This window comes from Fusarium oxysporum, chromosome XI (assembly GCF_013085055.1).
Source record: "Fusarium oxysporum Fo47 chromosome XI, complete sequence".
Classification (NCBI taxonomy): domain Eukaryota; kingdom Fungi; phylum Ascomycota; class Sordariomycetes; order Hypocreales; family Nectriaceae; genus Fusarium; species Fusarium oxysporum.
In genome coordinates, this window is record NC_072850.1 from 104,701 (window position 1) to 125,093 (window position 20,393).

The following is a 20,393-nucleotide window of genomic DNA, read 5'->3' on the forward strand; positions in this document are numbered from 1 at the left end:
TCCATGTAGACCCACCTTCAGAATCTAGGAACTTCTCGCGAATAAATAAAAACTGCCAGCATTTAATCTATTGCAATAATCTGACCTAACTAGCTTGGCCCCCTTCATATTACCCAATTAAATACTTTTTGACATATATGATATTTTTGTCTATGAAACAAACCTTCAATCAAGACTTTAGACAAGGTGGATAATGTATAACAAATAAAGTACGCGATCACACGCGTTTGTGACGCGCGCGCAGATCGAAATGGGACAAACAAGTTGCTGTGGTATGGGTTACATGGGAATAAACCGGGGATAGACAGTCAATTGAGAAGTGGACAGGGGTGGGCGACAATTAAGGGTACACGACAATTAGGAATAGAAGAGTAGGCATCCCTGCAGACAACAGGTATTGTTTTCCGCAAAATTGATCCCTAGAACGATTCGTCAAAAATCAGGCTCCAGGCAAACACATCTCCCTGCTGCGGGTCAGATTCAGCCGCACTCTTGGCATCCATAGCCGCCAGTGAGATGGCTCTTTGTCTTGTATTGTCTCACCTTGTGCATCCTAGAAGAAATCAGTCTACCAATCGCGAGGAGAAAATAAGCGCCAGGAAAGTTGCAATTGGAGGCGTTGCTGGTTGGGCCTGGCGTCTTCAATGAGGCACCAGTCCCCCATTCTCACCGGCACAAGTATTTTCAACCCCTTCTGCTGAAGCCTTTAAACTTTCTCTTTCTCGGTCTCATTCTTGAAAACAGTACGTAGTACAACCTTTGACAACCTATCCATTTCACCTCTTCACAACAGCTCAAGTATAACAGCAGCTTGTTTTCTCAATGGCAGATTATGCTCAGATACGAAATGGCGGTCCCGACTCCGGTCCTCATCAAGTGACTGCCCCATACATCAACAAGAAGAATTCTTCAGCCACTAGATCAATCTGTATCTTCTATTCTGTCGGTAGGTACTACCTCTCCATTGAATTCTTGATCACCCGCTGAAAGTCTCTGTCCTTATCACAGCTATGTGCTTCATAGGCATCCATGCTGGCTTTTTCGCAGTTCTAAACAACAAACCCGTTGATGAAACAATTGGTCAGGGTCTCTCAACTGCCTTGGCCAACATACTAGCAATCTTCGTGGAAGTCTCTCTCCTTGGTGGCCTTGGGTTGGCGTATAACCGGATCCTGGGCAACTTTCTTGGACAGAAACCGGTGGATGGTCAGGAGACTAAGCTAGATACCCTTGCTTCCAGCCCATGGAACCTGTTTCGTCGCAGCATTTTCCTGCGATTGTTTCGTATCAAGAGGCTCTGGCTGGTCGGATTTCTCTGCGCTGGGATCCCATTTGCCGCTGTGTTTCCTCCCGGTGCTCTCATCGTCAAATTTGAAAATTCTGTGAATACGACCATGAGCGGCGTTGCAACAATGAATATCAGCGATTACGGAAACGGGACCCTCCAGGACTTTGTGAAAAAGTCGCTTTTTGAGATGAATGGGGACCTCAGTTACATGTGAGTTATCTACGCCTAGTTAAAAACATATTTGGCCTCTACTAAGTGTACCATAGGAACCAGCTTCGACCGAGTCTTAATGCTTTGGCAGCCCAGGTTCTGTCATCTGGAGGTCCTGTCAAACTTGACTCACCCTGCGGTGCCTCATGTGTCTACGACATATCTATCGAAGGCCCTCGGTTTAACTGCAAAGAGCGTGGTCGCCGCAATGCTTTCATGGATGACTGCTCTATCATCTACAGAGCCGATGATGAGATAGGCCGCAGCTCCGACGAACTCTATAGTCGCACGAACAATTCCTTCAAGATGAGCTGGTACACAAGCCTTAGGCCAGGAATTTGCAAACCGGAGGGCCTCAAAACCCTCGACTGTTCTATGACGTTAGCGACGTACAATCTTCACATCAAGAACTCACTGGACTCTTCTCAATCTATCAATGTGGACATTGAAAATGAAAGGGAAATATGGTCTGATAAAGCTTGGATCCAAACACAATTCTATTATTATTTCTTCTATGGCGGCTCAATAAATGAGCCGCGTATTGCCAATGACACGATAAAAACTAACTTTACGAATGCGCAGGCATTTGCCATTAGTCGCGCTGCTGTGCATGCCTTGCAAGGCGAGGTTAAAATGAGTGAGTATATTGCTTTGCTGCTGAGCTACTCTCCAAAGCTGACATCATCTAGGTGCAGACGGCCCGGGGGTGATCTTCTTCCAAGGCAATGCATCACAGGTACTGGGCAGTCCTTACATTGGACTGGCTGATAGATACAACGCTCGCTTCAATATATCGACAGCAAATATCGAGAAATACCTACAAGATGTGGTGGTTTCGACAATTTCGCTCAAGATGTCAACTCACAACGGAGATATCGGTGCCCTCGTCGGTGCAGAGGTTTACCAGTTCAGCGAGAAGGCTCAGTTCTTTGCTGGTTATGGGGCTTGCCTTTTAGTTGCAGGGGGTATTTTTGTCTTCAGCTACTTGTGTGCGAACTAACATAGGAACGCCACCACTGCTCTCTACTTTTACTCTTCACTTGAAAGAAGCAATCATCTGATAGCGGCATATGTCTTCCATTATCTTGCTTTGGCAGAGGGAGGGCAATTACGCAATGAGTGATATATATCAGCATAAGAAATTCTAGGTGTACATTCTTTTTACTTATGCTACACAATATTGCTAATAATAATCTCTTGTAGTCTCTTGTTGGAGGCTATCTCGGTTCAATGGAAATTTTATTATGCTGCAGAGTAAGAAGGCCGAACCATCATTATTTAATGATGATTTGGCAATTAATGACCGGAACTTGTGTAAAATTAATGATTTTACCTATGAATAACGTTATAAGTCTTGGCGTTGTTGTTTCAATGCAACCTTCTTTGCGGGGTGTTTCTCCGCCTGAGATGCCCTATTAGGCCGAGGATACAAAAATGAGGTCATATTTATCAGCAAGACAGGCACGCCCTGTTAAGTGCACGTTGAACATCTTCTTAAACTCCGCCACGTACACTGTTCTTTGACAATAAGCCAGCCATAATCTTTTAATCTGAAAATAAATTAAGTCTCTAAAATGTCAAACAACTACAACAAAATCCCCCCTAATAATATCCCCCACGTCATTTAGCAACTGATGAACTAATCTTAATAGAAAATAAAAGGACACTAATATAATATAAGGCAGCTAATAAAATCAATTTAAGGTAACTAATAAACTCCAGTTTACTTATAATAAGTAATATAATCTCTATAAAAACTAATAAGCCTATAAAATTCTAACTTAAAATTGTAATTAAATACTTTTTACCTTAAGAAACTATTATAAATATAACTAATTATTCTACACCCCGTGATATGCCTTGTGCACAAAGCCATCGGGTCAGTTAAAATTGCCGTTTTGAGTTTCGCGGTCGTGACGCTAGCCTATCTCGATCTTAGTGCTTGATAATCTGACCAACCACAATTTAGCGGTCACACACTAACTCCATCTGATTTTCGCGGTCAAGCACTAGCCTAATCAGGATTTCGCGGTCAACTCAGGGGCAGGCTCATCTCATCAAACTGTAGGAACCTCAAGACAGGCTAAGTCAATCACCGTAATACCGCGTTTTGATCGCTATGTCCGAGGCACCCAGGAAGCGCGGGCGACCTCGAAAGTACGATACACCAGAGGCGAAAGCAAGGCAAGATGTCATTGCTAAACGCGCCAGACGACAGCTCCGGAACCCCTAATCAAGCATGTAGACCAGAAATGCGCCGCATTTCCACTTCTGCACCAATCAGAATCTCCATTTCCTTACCCCGAATTTCCCCTCTGGAAATGCGCCGCATTTCCATTTGGGCCTGTAAACCGAGAACGCGAAATGCGCCGCGTTTCTTCCACGAAGGCCCGTGCCAACCATGTAGACGACGGCGCTCTTAAACTTTACAGCATGTAGTAATTTCGGTTGCGTCGATTAGGAGGAAGGAAGCAGCAATCTGTCAGACATTACGTGTATTCGGTTCATTGATGTGAATTGGTGTGTATTCATGTTGTGTTCTGTTGAAATCTACCCCTTAGAGGTTTTACCATTTCGGCTGTAATCTTAAAGTATCCCTGCTTGCACGTGAGGCCCCAGCACCTGTTCAACACAATCAAGCTCTACTGTACGCAGTCGTGGCGGTAACATGACAGGATACAACAAAACCGGCCCGTGCACAACAGCAGTCCTGTCCGTGCACATGCTCTTATCCTTGTAACATGACGAGATACAATGAAATTGGCCCGTGCACGTTGCTTGGTTATCCATGGCGGTCAATAGGCGGACGGATACCCGTCCTTCTAAAATGGGACGGATCCCGTCCCAATTACCATATCTGGTATAGCTCACTCCGCTATCGGTCTCCCTCTCGCGCCATCTCGAATGTCGCGTTCTACTGCACTCGCTGCTAATCGTGTCGAGATTACGGGCTAACGACGACTGCTTCGCTATGAACGTTAACCAATCTCAAAGTCCGACACCGTTTCCTGGTGACTGTCTCCCTCCTGAAGGCGAGTATGAGTCACGGGAGGCGCTATTCGATGCAATCAACGCCTGGGCAGCGACCAGGGGCTATGCGTTCATAACTGGAAGGTCAACCAAGGAGAAAACCGGCAGGAGGACGATCACGTACATGTGTGATCGTCGCCGTAACCATCCAATCGTTTCCAGAGAACGCCAACGTAAGACGACAACTCAAACAACAGGCTGCGAGTTCTCTGTACTGGCGAAGGAATATAATAATAGAAGTACCTGGACTCTGCGGCACCGTTCTGACAGCCGATTCTCACTACATAACCATGAACCAAGCCAAGATACCACTGCCCACCCAGTACTTCGAACAATATCCAAGGAGCACCTATCTCAGCTGACTGGCCTTGCCAACGCTGGGATAGCCCCTAAAGAAATTAGAACGTACATGCGGCAGAACACCGACACGATAGCAACACAACAGGACATCTACAATCGTATTGCAGATGCTAGACGAGAAGTGTGTCAAGGACAAAGCAGCATTAACGCACTTGCTGATCAGCTGTTTAGAGAAGGATTTTGGAGTCAATTTCAAACCGGCCCCGACGGTCAAGTCAAAGCTGTTCTATTTGCGCATCCCGAGTCAGTGGCATACCTACAGGCATATCCGGATGTCTTAATCTTAGACTGTACCTATAAAACCAACAAATACGGCATGCCACTTTTGGACTTGATCGGTGTCGACTCTTGTCAACGTTCGTTCTGTGTCGCGTTCGCTTTCCTGAGTGGGGAATGTGAAGAAGACTATTTTTGGGCGTTAGATCGATTCCGATCGTTGTGCGAAAACCACAGGATTAGGCATCCCTCTGTCATCTTGACTGATCGCTGCTTAGCATGTATGAATGCTGTCGATACTTGCTTCCCATCGTCAAGGCCGCTGCTATGTCTCTGGCATGCTAACAAGGCAGTTCTCCGCTACTGTCAGCCAAGATTTACGCGCCAGACTCAAGGGGACAACCCGGGAATACAGGCTTGGAATGAGTTTTAGGGCCATTGGCATTCGATCATCAAGTCACCGAATGAACAAACTTTCCACGAACGAGTGTCGGAGTTTGAGAAGAAATATCTCCCGGACTATATCGAAGAAGTCAGATATATCAAGACAAACTGGCTTAACCAATACAAAGAGAAGCTGGTGAAGACGTGGGTCAATCAACACCCCCACTTTGACAACGTCGTTACTTCAAGGGTTGAAGGCATACACTGGCTGCTTAAGAGCCACCTCAAAGTATCTACATTGGATCTGTTCGAAGCTTGGCGATCGATCAAACATGCACTACTGAATCAACTGGCGGAGCTGAAGTCGAACCAAGCCAAGCAGAAGATCAGGACCCCTATTGAACTCTCCAGTACCCTCTATGGTGCAGTACGTAGTTAGGTGTCTCATGAAGCTTTGCGAAAAGTTGAGCAGCAACGAAAGCTTTTATTGCATGAAGACTCTGCTCCCATGTCAGCCTGTACTGGTTCTTTCTCACGATCACAAGGGCTACCCTGTGCTCACAAGCTGAAGGGTTTATTAGTTCGAGACCAGGCACTACAACTCGAAGATTTCCATCCGCACTGGCACTTGACTCGGAAAGATAATCGGTGACCCCTCTTAGAACCCCGCCAGCGAGTCGATCCAGTGGCTGCGAGTTCGTCTTTGCCGTTATCTAGTGTGAGAAGAGAACTTAGTGGTTTTGAAGTCATCGAAAACGCAAGGCCGATACGAAACCCTCCTTTGTGCAGCAAATGTCATATACTAGGTCACACAAGGAACTCGAAGGAGTGTCCAATACGATACTCAGAACTAAGAGCATTGCCAGTCGTATCTTCAGACCAGCCGCAGACGTGTTCAGAAAACTTTCAGTGGATACCCTTTGCGGTCCCGGAGGAGCCAAGGCCACCAGCGATGGAAACGCTCGACGAAATACAGTGGCAACCAATCACGACTTTGGAAAATTTCGAGTTTGAGCCTGAATTAACTTGTCAAGATCTGCCATGCCAGTTGACCATCGAAACAGAGCAGGTGGACCGACACATAACGACTCCAGAACCTCGGCATCTATCACCTGCACCATCTATGTATACACCGCCGGTGTCTTCACAGTTAACTTCGGGAGACCCAGCTTCAGACCCAACTACACATCTAAGGTATGACGATCCACGAGCCATCCACCAGAGATACGTCAAGTCAAGAGAGGACTGGTATAAGGCTCAACCCCCGGGAACCTGGCTTGGTAATCGCCAGTATCGAAAAGCAATGGGCTTGCCTTTAGGATACCCAAAAGCAAGCTACAGCTGGTGCCTTGATTATAAGCAGGTGGGGAGGTACTGCAAAACCTCGACGGGTCTGAGAGAGTAGACTAAAGAAGGGATGATGGCTTACTTAGACTGGGACAAAGCAGAGACTGATCGCATGGAAGCACGAGTAGCTGAGGAGACCGAGAACGGACGACTGTTTACAAGCAGAAGAGGCATGGGCGAGCTTTGGGAGATGGCTCAGCGGGATATCGATGAACAACAAGCCTTGTATTCTGCCGCGGAACAGGAAGAAAGTTGTATTGTAGTTCAGCCGTAGTTCTAGTAGAGTTTATTAGAGTGGATGTATCACTTGAATACATCAAGGCTGATCAAATTAAAGTCATCGACTTGCTTTGAAAAAAACATAGCAGGTTAATGGGACTTCAAGTAAAACCACTCGAGATAGTGGAATTGCACAGCGGGAGGCAATCCGATAGCGGAGAGGGCTAGACTGAATATGGCAATTGGGACGGGTACCCGTCCGCCTATTAGCTGCCCGGATAACCCAGCGACGTGCACAGACCAATTTCGGCACTTTTTGTTGTCATTCATCGAATTACCGCCACGACTGCGTACAGTAGGTCCTTTCTTTTGGATATGTAATTGCTGCTGGGAATACCCAATTTTTCGGTTGGGCGTCCTTAGGATGCAGTGCTGGGGCTGTGTTGATCGCGTTGGGAGTTTTCTTTACACGATAAAGAATGACGTTTTGTGTGGTTAGAAGGCGCACTATGATTGAAACGGTGTTGTCAAGCAGTGCCCCTCGTTTAATTTAGTGGACGTGTGGTTTTATCCTAGCTGTCATTGCGTTCAAATCTATGCAAAGAATAACTTGCACACTTGCTCATTTGACACAATAAGGATTCAATTCAAAGAACCAGGTGAATCACAGAGTCTCACTAATTCCCCTCCAGTCCATCATCTCTAACTGGGAGTTATAGGGCACCTTCCCAACTCCGTGCGATAAGCCCCCAGTCTCCAGTCGCCTTTGCTATGTTGGCTGCCAGTCTGGCAAGCATGCGAGCACATGCCTTTTTCTCGTCCTCCTGCTGCGCTAAATTGTCGAATCCAAGCAGTTCGTGATAAGATTTGCGAAAGAATACCATTGCCCTTGGAGTTACCTGGCAAACTCGATCGGATAAGTTAACTGCCGCCATCCCATTCTCAATGATAGTACGCAGAGACTGCTTCCTCGCAACATATGAAGCGCTCCGTGGCTAAGCTCTAGCAACTTGATTAAGTCCAGAGGAGGAGGGCGCTGGATGATTTTACCTTAGTATTGGATCTTCTCCTTACGGCGAAGAAGACGGGTTAAACAACCAGTAGGACAGATTTGTTCCTCGAGCTGCACATGTTTGACACCCCAAACCAACACCGCTATATCGAAGGCCCTATGCTCAACATGTGGCTCAAACTGTCCGAGCAGTATGCTCGAAAATCACCTTCTTATCTGTTGATATCTTAGTATTAAACGAGTCGCTTAGTGTTTATTTAACATAATTTTATACTCACTAGTTGGGAAAGGTCCCCACTGGCTGCCGTCTTCAGACAAGAATACTTTGAATGCCCCGTTCACCGTCTTGCTCTTCATCTCACCAGCATGTCCAGGTACCCGTCTAAAGTTGTTCAGTCGGGCACATGTGCGGAGCATGCTAGCCCCCGCAACAGTGACGATGGCTCGCCCGAGACAGGCATGGGGACCCCAGCCATGGTGGATGTAGAGATTATCGGGCCGGTCTAGTTTGATTTAGTACGGATCAGGGAACTTGGAAGGATCAAGACCGGCAGTGATAAAATTGGTGAATACTGTGTCTCCGCTTTTGACAGACACGACATCGGGGCCGTCTTGCACGTCTATTTTGTCAGCACCTGTGACGCGAATCAAGCCGAAAGCTGGTGTGGATAAACGGAATCTGTTCCTCTTGATCAGGATGGGACCTCTTAGACGGTGTGAGTGGTGAGAACCATACCCTTCTAGAGCGTACTTCTTGAGCTTCTCGAAGGCCTCCGGCTCGTCAGACAGTGCGAGCTCCTTGATCTCAGGCCAGTGCGAGTAGTACTTGTCCGACAAGTACAGGTCAATCATCTGAGCCCACTATAACATTCAGTAAATAATATCCTTTTTACAGAAGGCTCAAGTAAACATACCCCCTGGGTCTGAGTAGCAGATGCGGCAGCAGCAGTGGGGATAATTGTCCAGACAGTGTCATCGACACCTCGTCCGCCATCAAGTAGTCTCTCGACTAGTTGGTCGCCATAGCTGCTCAGGGTTGTATCGGCGGATTGCATGCTAAAAATCTGTTTCAGTGAGGGAAAATGTCTTGATTTAATGTCAGCAACTGTCTGCTGCATCACCTCCCCTAGTCGCTTCGTTTCCTTGGCCGCCACGGTGCGGTTCTTGAATGACTTTGCTGTGTCCAAGTCGAGGAAGACGTAACCGAAGAGATGGCCGAGCGCATCGGCCAGCGATTCCTCTGTATAACTGTTGGACCCTCCGCCATTGCTCTTCAGCGGGATAGCAAAGAAGCGACCGACGAATGCCGAATGCGCAAGGTTTCTGATGCTTTTCGAGGTTAGTGGATTGTGGAGGTCATACGCCATAGTTCACCTACTCTTTCACCACGTCCACTTGGTACGAGTTGCCAATCTTTGCGACTGTTCTGACGAATGAGTTTGGTAGTCGTCTCTTCATAGAATCGCCGCACTTCTTCGAGGCCATTTTCGGGGCTGTACAAGCAGTCCTGGACCACGACTCTCTGCCGGGCATTGGCGGGACTGTCTCCGCTGAGCATGTAGTCATGGTGAGTGAGTTGAAAGGTATGTGGGCCCCCTTGTTATGATATCAGCCTTTATTACGTGAAACCGAAGGGAGCGGTTGAGATGGAGGTGGGCAACTAACATGGGACGCGGAACTGCGACTGGTTCTCCAGCGTATTGACAACCCCGTGCCACGTATTAATCGTTTTTGGTGGGCCAACGAACACTGGTTTGTTGAAATCCAGGTCCTGCGAGGTGCCGAGCTTGCCAAAAATCTCCTTATTTCCTTCTGGAGTGGTGAAGGGATACAGAGCGGACACGCTGTTTGCCCGATACCACCCCGGGAACGCCCTCATCAGGAGCTTATACATCACTCCGCCTCCGGCAACATCATAGTCAGAACTAGCCTCATTGAAACTATTCTCAGGTTAGCATAAGTGCAAGGCAAATTGTGAAACTCTACAAAAGTCGGATAGCTCACCCGAAGCTTGTCAGGTTCGAGGGGTTGTAATCCACTGAGTAGAATCTGTCTCCGCGAACCAGTGCGACAGCATCAGAGAGGATAGAAAAGGAGGTTGTGAATCCTGGACACAGTCCAGAACCTGGAGCGATCGGTGGGTCCGGGATTGGGTCTGGGGCAGGAGACGTGGAAGTCCGAAAAGGAGAAGATCTGATCTCTTGAGGGGATGGTATTTGGGCGGACGACTCCCGAGGCGGTGAGTAGGGAGGAGGCGATTCGAGCGCATCTGAACCTAGTGGCGAGTAACCCCATGTCTCTCGCCATTGGCGTACTCATTCATATAACCGGGCGAGCTCGAGTTTAAGCCTCCGATCCGTCACAATCACTTCTCGTACTAGCTTCAAGGCAGATTGAAACTCGATCCTTGTGGATGACGATTGGTTTTGTGTTGGTTCCGTTGGAAAGGAGGTAGGTAGTAGGTGGGTTTCTGGGCCTGGTATAGGGATTCTGACGTGCCGCCGCCGTCTTCTTTGACGAAGGAAGCCATTCGAAAGGTGTATCTCGTGATCAAAACGAAGCTCCCGCCGTGGCTTATGAAGCCCTCGAGACCCATGGGGCCGTGGGATGGTCGAAAAAGTCTGTGGGTAAGATGCGAAGAGGTTTCCGATCGCATCCCCATCGCCAACTCCATAGTAATGGCCGACACTCGTTCCAACGCTATTGGCTGAGGGGGATCTATTCGTGAGCAAGGGCGGGCTGAGCCTGGCGTGTCGGCTCTGCCGCTGTCGTTTTCAGGGGCATGATTGATCACTAGGACTGGGACTGGGACTACGGATTCGGCGTTCTAGATTATCCTCTGAGCTGGAAGGAGACTCGGGTTAAGACGTGGCGAATGTTCTAATCATTGAGGGTTGAGAGATAGTAGCGGATATATAGCTTGGAGAAAGCTTGGTCGCGTCGCGTCAGTTACCATCCACAACCCCTCTTTCGCCAGGCAAAATAAAAATAGCTCCACCAAAACTCATCAACTTCACTTACACGAAAATCAGTCTAAATGCATAGCTACTCAAAAGAAATTACCTCTATTGATCATAAAAATGATTGGATGTGATGATTCTGACCTTGTAAGGCTATGCGGGGTACGCCATTTATGCGTGCTGTGCTATGGAAATGTCGTTAGTTTGATCACCAAATTCCTCACCGCTCTTTGCCTTGTTTTTTGGTCTTTATCTTTGACAACGACATGAAAATGCCTAGGTCAAGACTTCGATGGGAATACACAGAGGACGACATAGCAGAGGCCATATTAGATATTACTGATAATGGCTTTTCACCTCCTTAAGCCGCTCATAGACGGGGAGTGCCCCGAAGGACTCTAATCGACAGATCCACCCTCATTAACGGTTATCTAAGAGACAAGAGGATAGGCTGGCTTTTTAGATTCTCCGTCAGGAGTCCTTAGGCTATGCTCTGTCTTATAGTTAAATTCGCGCTTGCATTATAGGCCTGCTAAGATAATAAGGCGAATATCTCGACTTAGGATACAACTAGGTAACTAAGTTTATTAATTGCCATATAGACCTAAAGACTAAGATAGGTAGATATTAAGAAGCTAAGAGGTTTAACTCTTTTATACCTAGAGCGGTTTATTAGTACTTTAATATCTGGGATAGCTAGTATAGCTAGATTAAGCCTGAAAACACTATTAATATTAATAAAGGCGGTATTATAACTGGTTTTAGCAAGCTTTTACCTTTATTCCTTATTAATTTTTAAATTCTGGCTAATTAACCCTCTAGGTTTAGGTCTAGATAGCCTGGTTGTTAAAAGTATAGATCCTAAGCGCAAGGCCTTTCTTAAAGGACTATAAACTTGAAATTAGACTTTATTTATTAAAGCTATTACTACTAATAGCTGCATTTTAGTTCCTAGTATAATCTTTAAGGGAAAAGAACTATAGAAATAATAGTTTCTTAAGGAGTTTAAGTAAATAGTAGACTAGTATTATATAATATTGCTAAATAGGTAGACTAATAACTATATTAGCATTAAATGGCTTAAGAGAGTTTATCTGCCCTAGACTATACCTACCAATAAGTTAGATATTAGACTAATTATTTTAAATAGTTATAAAAGCTATATAATAGTATATTCTCTATTTTCCCTACCTAAAGATTAGTGCTAAGTAATAGAAGGATAAATAGATAGCTATGTGCTTTTTAAATAATATTTATTACTACTATTTACTAGTATACTACTCTTATAGACTTTAGCTACTAGATAATAAAGTATTTAATATATTAAAGGCTGCATATTAATAAGAGTTAGAAAAGTTTGCTTTATTAACTAATTCTATTCTAATAGATAAGGTTAACTTCATTAGGGCCTACGCTAAGGCTCACCGAGTTAGAATAACTAAGAAGAACATACTATCAGGCTAGAGGGTCACTAGAAACTGGCTAATTTCACATGCTAAAGCATTATAACACCCTAAAATCTAACAAGATAGGCCAAACGGCAGCCTAAGAGTGACTCCTGAACTAAGGCCGTATCTTGGCTTAGATAATATGCCACAGACGAGCCGTCAAATTCGTGACCTTAGGTTAAATAAAACACCAAAGATGCAAAGACAGTATAATATAATAGCCAAGGGCTTTAAAGCTTACCAGCAGATAGTAGCAGCATATACTATAAGGATTACTAGCCTAGAGGAAGAATTAGCTCGGCTAAAAAGAGGGAAAAAGAGGAAGACGGTGCCGAATCCTAATAAACATTTTATAACTCTTAGAGAGACTCTAGCTAGTAAAAAGTCCATACCAGAAGGGGCGACTCGTCATATGCCTGTCGGGGTGGAATTTGTCTCTTTAAGCGAGCAAGAGTCAGAATCGGAGGCTGGCTCTGTCATTGAAGTTAGAGAGGAAAACATACCCCACTAACCGACCAGGCAGTCGCGGCAGATGGTAAAAAAAAAACCAGAGTACAATAGATAAACCTACTTATGACTCATTAAATGAATGGTTTTACGCATTTCTGTCAATTTGGTCAAATTCTGTGTAAGTGAAGTTGGTGAGTTTTGGTGGAGCTTTTTTTATTTTGCCTGGCGAAAGAGGGGTGGTGGCGAAAGAGGGGTTGTGGATGGTAGCGCTTGTTCCAGGACTCAGTACAACTGGCAGCTGCCGAGCTGAGTTCATCACGCCATCAGTGAATGATATGATCTCAGTATGATATTCCTGGAGCCTTCGAAGGTTATTTGGCATAGTATATGCCAATACGTGTCGGTTATTCTCAACGTGCGCCGGGCGGCAGCGGGACACTGCACTAGACCATGCGGTAACAGGAATAATCATTGGTAGCTACGAATATACCTTCGCAGTAGTTGCAAGAAGGTAATAACGAGGATGGTGGATGGTGTGGAATTTCTATGGCGCCTCCGGATTACTGTTGGAAAATCCGGGGATCCCCCTTCCCTTCAGGATTCAGACTAACAGTCTGAAAGTCCTAGATGAAATCATTTAAAGATATAAACCTGAGAAGAACTCTCATCTCAATAAGAAACAACTAAGTTTCATAAACTATATTTTCACCCAGCACTACTGCGCAATATAAATAACAATTACAGCGCTGCAACTGACCACCAAGTGGAGAATGCCAGTAAACAACCCAACGTCAACCTCCTACCACTATGGCGTCTTCGAATTATTCGTATTATGTCACGATCAACTTTTTTACCTCTCTGTATAACCTAAATATAGATAAACTTTGTACTAAATCATCCTGATTTCATTATTACTGTCACGTCTCAAAGCTTAAAAGTAAGAATCGCAATGGTGACAGACCGGCGCTTTCTCCTAGTCATATTCAGTAAGAGAATTTCTAGCATTTGGTTCAAGAACCACCACCATCGCATGTATTTGGTCCGATCTTGTAATCTACCACAGCTCAGCGCCCTTATTACTTTATTCAAACCCTGCCCATTAACGCACAAATACCATACAGCTCTCCCCGCGCCCCCTGTTCGCTATGACTGCCAATGCCGAACCCTGAACGCAAGTAGCGCCAAATATGATGCCTGAGTACGAGGTTAAGCTCCTGCTCAAACCCACCGCAGTCCTCCGCCTAGATAAGGAGCTCCAGGACACCGTCCTATCGACCTTCGCTATGCCAGCAAGCGCCACTAAGCAGAGTATTCAGTTTCTCGACACAGACAGCAAGGACATCTATGCCGCCGGCTAGAGCGCACGCATCCGCATGACTGAGAACGACGATGGTTTGGAGCTGACGTATAAGAAGCGGTATGCCATCATGGGCGGTGACGTGAAGTACGAGGCACAAGTCGAATGGGGCTATCAGAAGCAGACGCTCTCTATCAGCCGCAAGAAGGTGGCGGAGTCTACGAACAGCGAGGTGGATCTGCCGGGGGAGTCAAACTCTCGTGCGATGTTAATTGACGAAGCGCCCGATAAGTTCGATAACTTGCAGGGCACTAACTGCGGCACTAGCATGTTGGCAAAGTCGCGCATATTTGTGCCAGTCCGCACCAAGCGCTCCGTTGGCAAGCGGGAGGGGATGCGGCTCTATATCCAGGTTTGGCCTATTGGCAAACGCGGGAGCACTGAAATCGACTACCTCGTCGAGGCATCTTTCAAGACTGAGAGCCGCATGATAGCTTCGACAAAGCACGACAGATTCATCTCCTACCTGCAGGATAAGGGTTGGTTTCTCTGCAAGGACTCACTAAAGACGCAGCTCATCATGGAGGGTTATTAATTGGAAATTTACTAGGCGTAGAGATAGTTCTTAATTTGACCTCCGCGATAATGGACTCTGGAATAATAAAAAAAGGGTTCCGAACTCTGGACGATATATTATCCTACCAGCTGCAATTTACTATCGAGATGACCCTCTCACACCACATGACATAATTGGCTTATAATTTATCTGCCTTATGACATGGTTTTAACTTTAGGTATTTCCGTTCTAATATGACACCTGCCATGTTAGACCTCACCCGGAGCACCTGCTCCACGGAGGGGTTTAGTAGAACTGTCTAATATCCTTTCTATAGTACCTAGGCTCCCGGCAAAAGCTATAAGTAGGAGATGCATCATTGGTCTCCTAGTTAGCCTTATGAGTGACTAAACCCGTTGTTTAACGGTTTTATCAAGTAATTGCCCTAGAGCGGCATACCCTTGACAAGTAAATCAATCTCGAGCCTGACAAGTGATCAATAGCATAGATATGCATGCTCTGGTAGACTGACCAACAATTTATTCATCGTTGTCTGTTTCTTTTTCGTTTTCCGCGGCACCGGCTTACGCTCCGGCAGAAATCTTATTATTTCTGTGCAAAACTTATTTATTATCTTTTCACATATCCTGCGCACCGGCAGCCACTTATTCATTATCACGTCAGCACAGACTATTAAGCACACCATGCATCTAGTCGTCGTCCTCGAACCATTCCTTTCCTTCGACTGGACTCTCTGGTCGATAACCTGCGCATAATGCACCTTTACTCGTATGCTGAGGTTCACTCCCCTGTGGCAATACGACAGAGACACCTACGTCTTTAGGAACATATCCGAGAAGCCTTGATCAAATCACCTCAGGTGTTAACTCATAACTTCGTTATTGTCGTTCTGCTGTAGGTTAAGCTTTGAGGAACAGGAGCTGTAATAATGGTATTGGAATCTGTAGGTTTAATCGTATTACCTTTGAACTACGAGATTGAGCTGCTGGCCAGCGTTTTAAGGTTTAGGCCTAGAGTGGGAAGTTTCACTCAGCCCACACATGCCGGTAACCCAAGGCATATTCAGCCATGATACTATTGTCGTATCGCCTGACTAAAGAAAATGTGGGATTATTCATTCATATTGGCTGACATGCATTCGAGGACAAGTATAAGCCACAGAACCTTAAATAAGTTGCAAACTCTCTGCTTTATAATATGTTTATCAGAGAGCTTAATAAGGTGTAAAAGAGTATGATTTGCTATTAGTCTATAACAAGTAGTACGTTCTATTTTATATTAATATGTTTAAGTAGATATATGTTATAAGAAATCGCTTATCCCTCTATTTTGGCGTTATTCCCGGTTGGTAGATGTCGTTGAGACAAAGTTGAGGCTTTTAGGCAGGAGCTGGCATAAATTCAACGGCTCGGAGCGTATCGCCCTACACAAGGTCCCGACTTAGTTTCAATAATATTCCGAGCCAGAGAGCGGCTACAATAGCTGTTTACGATGAGGAAGAAGCGCCCAAAACTAGCTTTTGCATATGACGCTGCATTTACATAAGCTTTATATCACCAACCCTACTTGCCATTTTTATCCCCTATCCTGTAAATAGCAGTAAGTGCGTTTTCTGGAGGGGTAGCTACGGGGTAGAGATATATAGGTTGGGATTGGATGGAAAGGGGAAACACAGTGCGTTTCTAATGTGACATCGTGTTATAAGATATTTTTCACATGCTAAACGCAATCCTGGTTTATGCATGCCGTCAGGCCTATTGGTGTCCACAGTCGAATGAGATCTAGCCCTCCTGGAATGGCATGTGAATTTTCAGCTTTTAGGATATTTCGTCTTATTTGATTTATGGGATTCAACATGCACTCGACATACTGTTACACGTTCAACTTATTCTCTATCATGATATTATAAATAAACGTAAAGAGTGTCCTACCAAACTCACTTCCACAATTCTCTCACTCCAGCATTCATCCCTCATCCACGCCCCCAGGTGACCTATTTGGCAGATTTTTCTCATGGCTCCAAATCTCGATGACCCCGATGGGCTTATTAATTTGCGGAACCTCACTCAAGAGGTAGAAAGAATTGCACCCGACGATAAGTCAGTTCCGATTGTCTTAGGTAGGTACTCCAAGTATTTCCAAACGTAATTAACAATTCAACCAAGTGCCTGGATTCCTTGGTTGGGGCGCACCGCTTTTCGGTACCGTTAACTATTTCGGCGGTGTAATTGATATCCCCAAAATCCTGGTCGATATGGGATATACAGTCATTGTTGCCTCAGTTTCTCCAATCTCCTCCAACTGGGAACGCGCTTGTGAGCTATACAGGCAGCTCACCTTTGGACAGTATGTATTTATCACTGCCCATGTTGACATCCATGGCTCATTGTTATCAGATTCAGCACTGTCAATTCGGCCACAGGTTCTATTGATGAGGTCCATGATGTGGACATTGACTACGGCACTTACTTTAACGCAGATCCTGCTCGCGCCCCAGAGCAAACCAGTACCACGGGCAGAAGGCGGGCAATCCTGTTTTCAAACTCCCCAGCCTTTGACAACTGGAGGTGGGACCAGGATCACAAAGTTCATTTTATATGCCACTCTCAAGGCGGAAACACGGTACGCTACCTCATCAGCCTGATGGCTCAAGGCGCCGGAAACCTACATCCCACCTACTTTGGTGAAACAGAGAGAGGTAACTGGACTATCTCTATCACAACCCTTGGGACTCCTCACAGAGGGACGACTATCATAAATGCTCTCGAAAGTTTTCTTTCCGTATGTACTCAAGCCCTCGATTCCCGGACGATTAAGCCTTCTTAGACTAACAAAAGGTAGCGATCGATGCAGCAGGCAGTGGGCCTGGTCGCAAGACTCTTCGCTACAATATCATTCAATTCTCCAGAAAAGAGGGCCTATGACCTTCAGCTTGACCACTGGGGAATCCGCCGGAATTCGGGTGAAACCTTCCAGGACATGCTCATCCGCATAGAATCAGACAATGGCCCGGTGTGGAAATGGCTGAATTCCGACAACAATGGTCTTCATGACAACAGCATCGAAGGCGTTCATAATCCCCCTCTGAACATAATCAAGACCTCAGAACATATCTACTACTTCAGCCTATCCTTCCATGCAACAGATCCTTTCCCCGAGGTTTGGCCTGCATGGGGCAGGGACGCTGCTGGCTCATTTCCTACTAAGATAGAGGATTTCGTGCGGCTTGCTATAGGTCGTATTCCAATCCTCGAGGAGCTAGTTGACTTAATAATCAAGGCATTCGAGAGCCTTGGATGGACGTTTATTATTGCTTCAACTAGTTTTCGCTCTTTCGTGGAGTGGGTTACCCAAGCAGTGATAACTCGGGTTATCAAGGAACTAGGCTACAATCTCGTGCTTCCAAATCCAGGAAGCTACATTCCGCGAAAAGACGTTATACCTATATTGCTACCGAGTGTCTACGCAATGGGAAGCCAGGATCTCACGGACACGCAAAGAAACATCCTGGGGCCCAATCTAGGCGATTGGTACCAAAATGACGGCGTTGTCAACACAGAGTCTATGATGGGCCCGGAGGGCTACGTCAAAAAGATCAGCGAATTAACAGATTTCGATTTCAGCGCAGCCGAGACGCGGGGATTTTACTGGCACTTAGGCGTTAACGATCAAATGGACCATTTGGATCAAATTGGCGTTTACATCGAGCAAGGCACGGTAAGGCCCCGGATTCCATACTGTCGCGAGTTTGACTAACGTCGAAAAAGGGCGATCTCATGCAAGAGATGTATCTTAATATCGCGAATCTGATAACGCGACTGCCGGTTGGAGGCTGACTCGCCCCTTCTACTGCTTGTTTGTGTCAGACATTACGTGTATTCGGTTCATTGATGTGAATTGGTGTATTCATGTTGTGTTCTGTTGAAATCTGCTCCTCAGAGGTTTTACCATTTCGGTTGTAATCTTAAAATATCCCTGCTTGCACGTGAGACCCCAGCACCTGTTCAACCGTTTGGTGGTTTTTTTTCTCCTTCTACTGTCATCTGGGGCTTTTTGGAATAAGTCCGGTAAAGATTAAGGCTGTGCTGGAATGCCTGAGCAACGTCAAGCAGAACAGACTGAATAGTAATTGTGATTAAACCACTTGAGCACTTCGTAGAGGCCCTAACATCTCTGCCTGACATCAATGCTGTTGAGACGGCAGGACTAAGATAGTCCGATCTGCTGGTGGCTAGGATGTTGTCTGGGTTGTGTGATTGGCCCGCAAAGAGCTAACACCTAATGTCTAACAGATAACCCCATCATCACAACCCACTGCACTGCTAGCCATGTGATAATACGCCACTTAGGCCTAAGGCCGGGAATGGCGAGGTAAGACTGGCGTCAGGAGACATTGCTCTAGGTTAACCGAGTTAGCTTAGATTAGATTATAAATGTTACGACCCTAGCGGTTACGTCACGTGTACCCCACAATAACTCATGCAAGGCGTAGACCCACCAACGATTACGGACCAATCAAGGATAGATCACCATACAGACACGATCACTACGCTCCAGGAGCTACCGTGATCCAACTACCTCAACGATCCCATCGGATCACCTCTAGTATATAGAACACATTCATTAGCACTTTCATAGATTCTAGCTCACCAGCTATCAATAAAACTTCTTTACCTGAATACGCCTAACGTGGTTAATAAGCATGCCGACCGGACAAGTATGCCGACCAAAAATCCCTCATCCTACGTCATTTCCATCTGATTAGATACTTCTCAACCACCCTTTATATCACAACCTTCAAATAAAGCTAGAATTCTTCTTACCCTTCAGGCCCTTTAAAATAACCCAAAATTACATCTCTGACGTACTACTACTATATATAAGGTTAGATATAGTACCCTCCGTGACCAAAGAAATAGCATTTAATCGCAAAGCAATTAGGTCCTAAAGTTACGGAAACTATCTAATCTAAAAGAATAGATAATAGTTTAATTCCTCCTTAACCTAGATTCCTAAGGATTTCCTATGCAACTACATTTCATAGAAGAAATAGCTAATTCTCTGCTTACTAACCATAATGCATTACCTATTGGTAAGCGCTAGCTAGGCTTATAACTTCGTTAAGCGGCAACCAGAGCTAAAGATATATTTATTTCAGAGATATAACTACTAGAGAGTTAAATGCAAAGATCTAACTATTATTTATAGCTGGTTTAGGCTTATATAAAATATAATTATAAAGTATAGTATTTAATTAGATAATATCTAAAACTTTAATAAGACTGGCTTTATAATAGGCCTTATAATAGCCAGAATGGCAGTTATAGGCTTAGAAAGGCAAAAAAGACTAAAATCAATATAGCCTAGAAATTATAAATAAATTACTATAATCTAGGCAATTAATACAGAAGGTTAATTAATTACGCCATTTATTATTAGTATAGGCCAATATTATCTTACGAATTAATACTAAGAATATAACCTCCTGGCTGACTAAGTTATTATAATAAGCTAAAATAGTTAGATAAATAATAAGCTAGGTCTTAAGTAGCTAAAGCACTTTAATTAATCTATAACTAAATAATTAAATACTTA

General features: G+C 45.1%; 4 protein-coding genes across 4 annotated transcripts; 3 read left to right on the forward strand and 1 right to left on the reverse strand.

The window, feature by feature from the left end:
- Positions 1 to 822: 822 nt before the first annotated feature.
- FOBCDRAFT_244808 (uncharacterized protein) lies at positions 823 to 2,756 on the forward strand (the record flags this gene model as incomplete). The annotated part of the gene is made up of 5 exons (XM_054707363.2): positions 823 to 946; positions 1,009 to 1,498; positions 1,555 to 2,135; positions 2,188 to 2,485; positions 2,702 to 2,756. 5 exons carry the CDS (start codon positions 823 to 825, stop codon positions 2,754 to 2,756), a joined length of 1,548 nt encoding a protein of 515 aa, XP_054563338.2.
- Positions 2,757 to 8,579: 5,823 nt separating this feature from the next.
- Positions 8,580 to 9,632, reverse strand: FOBCDRAFT_207966 (uncharacterized protein; the record flags this gene model as incomplete). Its single annotated transcript, XM_059609221.1, has 3 exons — positions 8,580 to 8,927; positions 8,981 to 9,389; positions 9,445 to 9,632. The coding sequence occupies 3 exons, from the start codon at positions 9,630 to 9,632 to the stop codon at positions 8,580 to 8,582; spliced, it is 945 nt and encodes a 314-aa protein (XP_059466093.1).
- Positions 9,633 to 14,111: 4,479 nt separating this feature from the next.
- Positions 14,112 to 14,816, forward strand: FOBCDRAFT_244809 (uncharacterized protein; the record flags this gene model as incomplete). The annotated part of the gene is made up of 2 exons (XM_054707366.2): positions 14,112 to 14,239; positions 14,285 to 14,816. The coding sequence occupies 2 exons, from the start codon at positions 14,112 to 14,114 to the stop codon at positions 14,814 to 14,816; spliced, it is 660 nt and encodes a 219-aa protein (XP_054563341.2).
- A 1,995-nt stretch (positions 14,817 to 16,811) lies between these two features.
- On the forward strand, positions 16,812 to 18,634 carry FOBCDRAFT_148166 (uncharacterized protein; the record flags this gene model as incomplete). Its single annotated transcript, XM_054707367.1, has 5 exons — positions 16,812 to 16,917; positions 16,964 to 17,144; positions 17,195 to 17,579; positions 17,640 to 18,515; positions 18,566 to 18,634. The coding sequence occupies 5 exons, from the start codon at positions 16,812 to 16,814 to the stop codon at positions 18,632 to 18,634; spliced, it is 1,617 nt and encodes a 538-aa protein (XP_054563342.1).
- Positions 18,635 to 20,393: the final 1,759 nt, after the last annotated feature.